The following is a 9,727-nucleotide window of genomic DNA, read 5'->3' as shown; positions in this document are numbered from 1 at the left end:
GGGAAAAACTTCCTTGGTGACAATGAGACAAGAAATACAGTATTGGATAAAATTCTAGGATTCTTACCTCTCCAGCATTCATAAAAATAAAAACACTGATATAAATTATTACCCTTCTCTGATAAAAATCTACTTTCAACAAAGGTACTTCATAGTAATTAATCACAGCAAAGTTAACTCAAATTCTGGAAACAAGCAGCACTTTGTAGCTGTAATCTAGGAAAATAATCAAGGTCGTTTTACCTTTGCTTTTCTGCTCTCCCACTTATGCAGTGCTGCTGCATCCTGGCCAATGCACATGACAGTCCAACCCTGCCAGCAAACCTATTCATATTCTCTCAGACTTGGGAAGAGGATCAGTTAATAGTTTTTGGGTGAAGAGGTTATGAGTTTTTTGTTTGTTTGTTGCATGGCTTCTAACACATGTAAATAGTAGAAGGGAATCAGAACTGCAGGAAGGTTTCAAATTTTGGTTATAATTTTTCCTGTTACAAGGGTAATGTTACTGCAACAGGGGGCACAAGGATCTTGACTGCTAAGGTGGAAGCTCAGGGCTCAAGTCCATTGATCACATCTCTAGTTTTGGAGCTTCAAACAACAGAGAACAACAGTAACAAGTTTTCCTGAGGCACTAAGCTGAAGGTGCAGATGTGAAATTCAGTCGTGTTTCAATTCCTGCATCTGATGCAGTTACTGCGTCAAACTTTCTAAAAGAGAAGTGTCACGGATTTTCCATACGTGCTCTTACATGCATGGTAGGAGGTTCCAGGATGGGGACAATGCCAGAAGTACAGACAATGCTCACAAAAAAGTACTAATTAGACTAATTTATAATTTTGATAGGAATGTTCTTTTCTCAAAGTAATTTTCAGGCAATAAACCAGGTTGTGACCGTATCATAAACATGATCTGCTGTTCTTTTAAGAGTTGTTTAGAGTACACACTAGGGTTGATCAGGACAAGGTAGTGTGGCATCTGACAGCCAGAACCTGTCTCATGTTGGATGACACCTTATTGCAAGAGGTCTCTTTGGCTAATACAGTTTGCTAGAAGAACTGATTTTACTCCTCTGGAGAGCTGTTGATAATTTGGAAGCTTTGCAATTTTTTGTCTTCTGGTAGTATAAGCATGCTGTTTGAAACCATTTCAAAATAGTTTAATCTGTAATGCTAAGAAGTTTGCTCTTGGATTCAACTCTCATGCTGTTCCTCACACTGGTAACTCAGTCAAGACCTTACTCATGGGAATAAGTACCACCAAAAAGCTGCACATTGCAGCCAAAAATTTTGTGCATTTTAGAAACAAGACACACACAAAGTTGACCTATTTACTTATTGAACATTTGATGCAGTTAAGCAACACAGGAAAAAAAGTCTAAAAGGTGAATTGTTGGTGAAGTTCATTCTTGCTTTGTGTGACAAGATTTTTTTCAGCTGTAGTAAGGTTTTATCTGGTAAAGCTTCTTTAAATAGCACAGATATGGAACTGGATCAGAGTCAGGGAATAGAAAAACCTCACAAAGGAGGGAAGACTAAAAATGCACTAAATTAAGCAGGACCAACCATGCCTTAATCAAAAAAAGGATTTCCACAGTCAGACTTTACACTTGAAAAAAAAATTATCAGACTAAGCCAAATCTTAATGGAGTCAGTGGTGGTTCTCAGAGTAGAGAAGTCATTCCTAGTCCACAGCTAATTTTGCATCTGGCTTTGCTTAGTGCTAAGCACATCATTTTATTTTGCTAATTTTCTTCCCTGGCCTTGCCCATCTTGTTACAATGAAAGTTCACTTGGCAGCTGATAAGGAAAGCAACCAATTGTAAAGCTGAGTGACTAAGCAAGGAAATATATGCAAGCCATTTGAATGTCTTGGAAAATCCAAACATGGTTTTACACTGCTCCTCCATACACTAAGCAAAAAAGGCTAAAAGAACTTGAAAGTTTTCACTCTCGACATCCAAAAGCTGAAAGGTGCTAGCATTAATACAGGATATGCACAAGAAAGCCTGGACTAGGATCAAAAAGGCAGTGCAGAAGTGTATGGCTGCAGAAGGACCGGCTTCACCAGAAGCTACAGAGCTGCACGTAGCTCACAGGCAGTTCACACGGGATTTCAAGGCAGGGCTGACACTAGAGCTGTGCTGACAGAGATGCTGGCAAGTGTCACCATTCCTGCAGCAACGGGGGCAGCTATGGACAGGGCGGCTGGAAACCACGGCAGCCATGTGGTTACCAACCGATACCGATTGTGGGGGCACAGAACATGCTGGCATCAATTCGGCTGTGCCTACCCCAGGAATGGCAAAGGCACAAAGCAGACACTGGGGAACAGGAGTCACTTAAACAAGTTCAGTTAAATCTGCCCTTCAAAAATGCTGATGTGTTCAGAAAAATATTAAAAAACCAAACCCAAACAGTATAATTACTGCTTTCTTCATGCTTGCAATTCACTAGTCGGTCGTTCCTTTTTCATCACATGAATGACATCACTGTCAGAAATTATTGCCTGAGGACCTAGACTGAAACCAGATCTGCAATCACATTAAAAAGTCTCTGTGCAGATGCAAGAGCAGAGTTTAAATTAGCTTTCAAATTATTTTTCCAAGTAAGAAACACAATAAGTGAAACACCTCAACAACAACTAATCACTAACAATTAAAACATAAAAGTAATAACTTTATTCTACAGACTCAACAATTTTAGTAGGGAATTAGCATTGAATGAAGATGACTGCAAATTAAACACTTTCAAAACCCAGGAGTGTACTGAAACACTTTAAAGGCTTCACCTTAGCCTGTGTGAGTGAAGAGTAGCTGTGCATATGTGGCTACACAAATAAGCTTGCAGGTCTTTCCTGTATATTTCAACAGTACTCACAAATTGCGCAAGATCAACCTTTGGTGTTCACTCTTGGCTTATACCAAACACACTTAGCAAAACTACTGCATCTGCATAATAGACGAGTTCAAACTTTCCCAGGAATAACAAAGCCATTAAAAGTACAGCTGTTGCTGTGGTGTTAAGCAATCTTTAATGTCTTCTAGGCCCGTGGGACGCAGCAGCAAAGGTCTTTTTCTCCCCTCTAACTTCTGTTAGGCCTCTGGTCCTCCCCTAGAGCCACGGCTACTCCCCAGCAGACAGTACCAGAGAGCCCTACCTTGGGGCAAAGCCCAATTCCAGTCTTGTCCCATTGCTAGGGCTATAAGGCCACACATGAAACACACCCCTGTGCCAAAGGAAAGACATGGCCATGCCAAGGGGCTCAGAACAGGCCAGACATTGGCATCATGCAAACCACGGTGGCATTAACATGAATTATTTTGTTGCAATTCAGTATGGTCCGCATGCACAAGCACAGGGTATCACAGTGCCCATCCCTCACTTGATGTTTTTAACGAGATTACAGTGGGGTAGAAGCCCTGTCCATCGTAAACCTGTCGGCTCTTCAACCACAGGTACAGGACTTGAGCAGTATTTCTGGCTACCTTCATTCCAAAGTTTTTAGGAGCCGCTGGTCACCAAAAGCACTATTACACTTATATAAGACCACCGTGATCATTTTTCTGCTGAAATCTTGTTACAGGGACATTTGTGACCTAAATGGATTGCTAAGAGCATCATCTAAGAGGCTTTTTGCATGGGAACATTAGTGAGTAGAGCATTCAGCTACTCTCAGGTCTCAGAGGAAACACCCATTGATATAACAGAATCACTTCTGCACACTGTGATGCGTATACAAGAGCTTCAAGTTATACAAATAAATTATTCCAAAGCAGTCATTTTTTGTCAGTCATACAGCCACATAATGTCATCATGTACTCGTATTCCTCACGTAATTAGATATTTTCCCAACTGGAAAGGAAAAAAACAACAAAAACAACAACAAAAAAGCAAACTACAAAATAACAGGGTCATTTCACAGTGATGCCATTTAAATTTTTACACTGTGAAAATTGTAAAGATTAGTAGAGGCAAAGCACATTTCATCTGAAGGCTTTTATTTAGAACTTTGCTTATGGATTTCTGCTTATCTGAACCTCAATTATCTTCCATGGACTTTATACTGTTCTCAGAAAACAAGTGTCTTTGCTGTATGTATTAAACTTACTCTTATCTTAAAACTGTGTCCAGTAAGAAACAGTGGTGTTCTGTGAGTTTATTTGCTGTAACAACATAGGTGAGAATTAACTCTTCAGGTACCAAATCAACTACAAATAAGCGCATATGCCTGAAAGCATCATGCAGGTACTCACAAGAATTTTGAATCTGATTTAAGCTATCTTTAATTAAGACTCGTTAGTTTCTCTTAGCCCTCAATAAAAAGAAAGCGTAAGGCATGTGGAATCCAAATTCTTTAATGGAGCTGAAGCTAAAAAGCACCATCTGCCATTTACCCCGCGGTTTTCAACAGGGATCTTTTCCTTCGTCGGTCGCAAAAATTTTCTTTCGTCCAGATCAACACAGGCGATCTGGCCACTGATGCCGGCAAGTCACGCACGGGGGAGAGCGAGCGAGGACGTGCAGGCGGAGCTGCGGACGCCGTGAGCGGTTGGGCCGCCGGAGCGAGAGCGCAGCAGCCCCAGGCCCCCGCGGCCGGCACAGGAGGGGCGGCGGCGGAAGAAGCTACTTGCAGAGCCCCTCCAGCCGCTCCAGCGTGCCCTTCATGTCACGGATGCGCTTGGCCAGGGCGGGCACGGGCTGCATGGCGCGGTCCAGCTCCTCGCAGCGCGCCACCAGAGCGTACATGGCGCGGATGCTGAGGTCGGCCGCCTCGCCCAGGCTCTCCACGCCGTCACGGTAGGTCTGGATGCAGCCGACGCTGAGCGCCGTGAGCGCCTGCAGCCCGCAGTGCACGTTCCGCAGCAGCTCGTCCACCTGCGCCGCCACCTGCCCGGCCAGGGCCACCACGTCCTGCAGCGCTCCGGGGTCGATGGCGGGGATGGAGGACCCACCCCCCCCCGCCGGAGGCTCGCCCCGCGGGGCGCCGCTCAGCCGGATCCGGCGCTCCAGATTGTTGGCTACGAACTGGGTGAGGCGCCCCTCGCGCAGCACCGTCCCCTCCAATTCCAGGGCGCTCGCCAGCGTCGCTCTCCGCCCCTCCGGCAGCTGCCGCCCCGCCGCCACTGCCGCCCCTCCGCCACCAGCCAGACTGAGCGCCTCCAGGCTCCGCTCGTCCCGCCCCTCCGGCGGCGCAGCGGCCGGGCCCGGCTCCTCCATGGCGAGCGACGCGTGCCCGCCCGCCGCCACCGCCCACCGGGGGGCGCGCCGACGCCTGTTTACGTCTCCCGTGATTGGCTGCAGGGCCCCCGGGGGTGCGGCCTCGGCTGCTCGTGTGGATCCCGATTGGCCGGTGGAGCACCTCCCGCCCGCAGCGCACTGCGAGCCCGTGACTTGGAGGCCGAGGGCGTGCCCGCTCGGATTGGGCGGCCCCAAGGGAGGCGTGGCCCCGAGTGTTTGTGTCGCTTCCGATTGGCTGGAGCGAGGGCCGAGAGGCCGCCGCTCCACCGCGATTGGCCGGGCGCAGCGGGGAGGGGTGGTGCTGGCGCCGTGAGCGAACGGCGGTTGGCGCGCAGGCGGAAGTGGGCGGGTCGCGCCCGGGTAACAACACCGGGGAGCTGCTGGCGGCTCTCCTCACTCCCCCGCCATGTTCTCCTAGCGGCGGCTCCGGTTGCACCACCACTTCCTCAGCCCGTCACAAAGCCCGGGCAGACACTCCCCAGCAACCCGACCCGCTCATCCCCGCCTGGGCTCGACCCCTCTCCCCGGCACAACTCTGGGTACCCACGTCCCACCATGGTTACCACTACGGCGCCGCCGCCCTTCCTGGCTCGGATCTCGGCGGGCACCGAAGACCCGCGGCGGATGCCGCCCTCCGCCCTCCTCCAGCGCCTCCGCCGCGGAGACAGCAACTGCGAGAACCAGCCCAGCTGCTGCCTGGCGGGCCCGGGGGGTAGCGGCCGCCCCGCGCTGAAGAGGGTGCGGCGGAGGAAGGGAAAGATCCGGCCTGGCCCCGCGGGGCTCCTGCCTAGCCGCTATCAGCAGTACCAGCAGCACCGCGCCGGGCTGGGGAGAAGGACGCCGCTGGGAACCGACCTGGTGACGGACGCCCCCCCAGAGGAGCCCCCTGCGCCTGCCCCCTCGAGACCCGCGCCCGGCAAACCCCTCAGGAAGGAGGTAAAGACAAGGCTGCGCTACTTCTTCTCGCTTCAGCCCGCTCCCGGAGCTGGGCGACCGTTTTCCCTTTCCCTCGGGGTTGGGGGGGAAACAGCGAGCGGGGCGCCCCCTCAGAGCGGTGAGGGGGGGAGCGGGCGGGGGGGCGGCAGAGTTTCCGTTACGCTCGGACGGGGCGGGGCGGGACTGAAGGTCGAACCGCGGGCTGCGATTGGCTGCCCTGCGCCCACCAATGAGCGCCCGGCGCTGCGCCCCAGCAACAAGCCGGATTTAGCCCTGCCGCTGGCCGCGCGCCAGCCCCGCCCCGCGCCCAGCGAAGGCGGGACGTGCCCTGCGCGCAGCGCCCCATGGCGGCCGGGGGGGGCTCCGCGCCCTCAGGCCGCCTGTGCCAGCTGAGCTGTGGGATGAGCTGTGGGATAAGCGAGAAAGAGCGGGGAGAAGGCTTCTCGGTACCCCTCCCCCTGCCGAGGTGGCCCCCGGCGCCTCACTAAGTGTCGGGGGCGGTGAGGGAACGCGGAAGAGAGGGGTCGTGGTTGATGTGACTCTACTTTGTCTCCGCAGTTCTTAAAAAACAAGATGGGAAAGACAGAGAAGGCGGCCGTCCCCTACGGCCAGCCCGTTCACAGCTTACACCTGTGTGAACAACCAAAGATGAACAGGCAGAAGAGTAAATGTAACACGCCAGTGACGAAGATCGCCTCGGCGAAAAAGATAGAGAACTTTTGGCAGGATTCTGTGTCGCCGGAAATAGTTCAGAAGCAGGAGAAAAAGCCACTTAAAAATACAGAGAACTTCAGAAATGCCAAGTCCAAGAAACCTATTGCCCTAAATGAAGTGAGCCAAAAAGAAAATTACGCTGGGGCAAAGTTTAGTGACCCACCATCTCCCAGTGTCCTTCCAAAGCCTCCCAGCCACTGGGTGGGTGGCACAGCTGAACTGTCTGACCAAAACAGGGAGTTGATGGCCGTCCATTTGAAAACTCTCCTAAAAGTTCAAGCGTAGTTTCCAAAATCTCTTGAGTAATTGGCAAAGAAAACTCCATCCAGGAAACTTAAACATGCCTTGTTGCAACAAAAATTGCAAAAGACTGTCAAGTCTTACAATCACATTAAAAAAAAAAAATCCTTGTATTATATTTTTTATGGTTGTGTAAATAATGTACATCTTGTATTATGTGTATATTCTTGTTCATACTTTGAGAGGTACATTTTAGTTTTGTTATGAAAGGATGTATTTTGCACTGCCTGATTGGTAGATGTCTTGTATATAAAATATGGACAACTTTACGTGTGTGTTTGACACATGAAGACTTGACTTGCTTTGCACAAGGCAATGAAAATTTGAGAAGGAGAGTACAGCTTTCTGATTAAGGTTCCAGATCAAATGTGAATGTTCGTGCACTACTGACAATAGTTTTACATTCTGTCTCCCAATCAAGTACAAACATGGAATTTTCATACAAATGTGAAGTTTTGCCCTCTGCTCTGGAAACTATCTGGAATTCCTGTTCATCTGTTCATTTTTCAAATTAAGTGGAATTTGACTGAAATTCCAACCCACCAATTTGAGCACTGCTGATTTCTTTAAAAAAGTTAAAAAAAAACCCAACCAAAAAAAAAAAAAAAAAAAAGAGCAGAGCTTTCTGCCAAAATTCAATTGGTCACTAAAAAATTAAATAAAACAATTTGGCCTCCCCTCATACATGTCTCTGTTTTTCTTTGCGTGTGTGTCTGTTAATTCAAGTATGTGAATTTAAATCAGTTGACTGCCTTCTAGTGCATTGGATCCACCAAAAACAGTACACTCTGTGGTGTCCTAGGAGAGGTACATAGGAAGAAAGCAGCTGTTTGTATCTGGCTGAGGTGGCTCCATAGTGTGAGCAGCATCACTTCATTCTGCACAGGGCAGGTGGCAGGATTCCTTAGTAAAGCCCTGACGTGAGCTTGGTCTAAAGCTCAAAAACCAAGGATTTTTTGCCTTGCTTATAGACGTTGGTTATTTAGTTTTAAAATTAGGCTATAGATGTTCTAAACTGAGGGTGGATACAAAAATTTTGGTTTCCCCCAAAGAATTAGAGGTTCACTGTCTTGCAAAAGAGACTGGTATTTGTGTATTCCAGGTCAGTGTGTGGCTTCAATGCCCCAGGTTCCTGCCTAATCTAAATACTCCATAATTTAGTGTCCTCCATCTTCTAGTCTAAAAATGAACAAAACCCCTCCTAGTTTTCTGTTTGTGGGATTTTAATTTTTTTTTTTTTAATGAACAGTGTCAAGGCAAAGAAAAATTCCACTGGAATCCCACCGAGGATGACTCAAGGATGCTCTTAAGTCCCATTTTGCTACATTTGGTTAAGTGCTGTATTGATCTGTCGTTTTGCCTTCCCCCGCCCCCCCCACTTTTTTCTTTTGCCTGAGTGTCACCCAAGTGCAAAGCGAAATGCCTTAACAATGGCCCATAGCTTTAGGCAGTGGTTAATTTTGTCTGGTCACCGTGAATCTTGCTAACTAGCTTGACAAGAGGGACTTTCCATCAGTCCTGTGGGTTGGCATTGTTCAGAAGGATGTGTCCTATTCGCCTGATTATTACCTCATTATTATCAGCCTCCTCCTTACCCTTCCCAGCTGGCAGTGTGAATATTAGCTCTGATCCTGGATAAAATTCATCAGTGTCACATACCTCTTTGTTCCTGCCCTGATTTGCCAACATATCCTTCAGGGTTAAAGAATTCATTAAATGTTAATTGCCAATAGTTCTCAGCTCCTCAGTCCATTCTTTTGGAGCTGGTGGTTGAGACTTATGAAGTGTTGAAAATTTAAAACTTCCCCTACCTTGTTGGACCCTAAAGGGTAAAATAACAATCTGGTCTTTCCAAGCAGTAGCAGAAAACCCAACGCTTATTAAGCGTGTGTCGATAATCCAGCAGAAGTGTTGGAGCACTTCATTCTTCTGTCTTCCTGAGATCTTTGGGCTGAGCCCCTACCTGCACAACGGACTGGTTTGTATATTTGGCCTAAGTGCAACGTACACTTCAACATGACCAGCTGAAAATCAGAACGTGGTCATCTTTTCAGACCATATTCTGCACTTAACATGTCACTTGCCTGCTTTTTTTCCTTTTTGTTTCTACGATATCATCTTACAGGGAGTTTCACTCAATATTTCCTTCATTTTGACAGACTCCTTATCCCAGTTCCCTGAAGAGGAGCCATTGTATTACATGAATGTACTCTTCTTGAGTTCAGAGCCAGCAAAATATTAGTGTCGTATTTGGAGGGCTTGTTTGCAGTGTAATATAAAATTACAGAGTGACCAGCCTTTAAGGAAGAAAATGAACAAAATAAGTGGACGTGTTGTCAGCTAGATATGTGTCTGCTGTACAGGAATTAAATAAATTGCTTATTAAATCTTCTGAGGTCATTAAGGAAACTGAACATTAGCACTTCAGTTAGATAATGGAAATCCTTCCTGTTTTAAAAGTCAAGTGCAATGCTGTTCAGAACTGCAGGGGAATCAGCTGAGAGTTAACTACCACTTTACTTTTGAACAGTTAAATATTA

The 9,727-nt window shown here is 47.7% G+C and overlaps 2 protein-coding genes across 2 annotated transcripts; one reads left to right on the top strand and one right to left on the bottom strand.

Annotated features, from left to right (window-relative positions):
• Nucleotides 1-2,654: 2,654 nt before the first annotated feature.
• BORCS6 (BLOC-1 related complex subunit 6) lies at nucleotides 2,655-5,794 on the bottom strand. The gene is made up of 2 exons (XM_088162776.1): nucleotides 5,724-5,794; nucleotides 2,655-5,538 (listed from the first exon to the last, which is right to left on the bottom strand). Exons 1-2 carry the CDS (start codon nucleotides 5,792-5,794, stop codon nucleotides 4,623-4,625), a joined length of 987 nt encoding a protein of 328 aa, XP_088018902.1. The 3' UTR covers nucleotides 2,655-4,622.
• PNRC1 (proline rich nuclear receptor coactivator 1) lies at nucleotides 5,562-7,869 on the top strand. The gene is made up of 2 exons (XM_014877843.2): nucleotides 5,562-6,173; nucleotides 6,732-7,869. The coding sequence occupies exons 1-2, from the start codon at nucleotides 5,793-5,795 to the stop codon at nucleotides 7,170-7,172; spliced, it is 822 nt and encodes a 273-aa protein (XP_014733329.2). The 5' UTR covers nucleotides 5,562-5,792; the 3' UTR covers nucleotides 7,173-7,869.
• The last annotated feature ends 1,858 nt before the right edge of the window (nucleotides 7,870-9,727 follow it).

Source organism: Sturnus vulgaris, chromosome 3 (genome assembly GCF_052056855.1).
Source record: "Sturnus vulgaris isolate bStuVul1 chromosome 3, bStuVul1.hap1, whole genome shotgun sequence".
NCBI lineage: Eukaryota > Metazoa > Chordata > Aves > Passeriformes > Sturnidae > Sturnus > Sturnus vulgaris.
The sequence above is the reverse complement of the archived record's forward strand: the minus strand, read 5'-3'. Positions and strand labels throughout refer to the sequence as shown.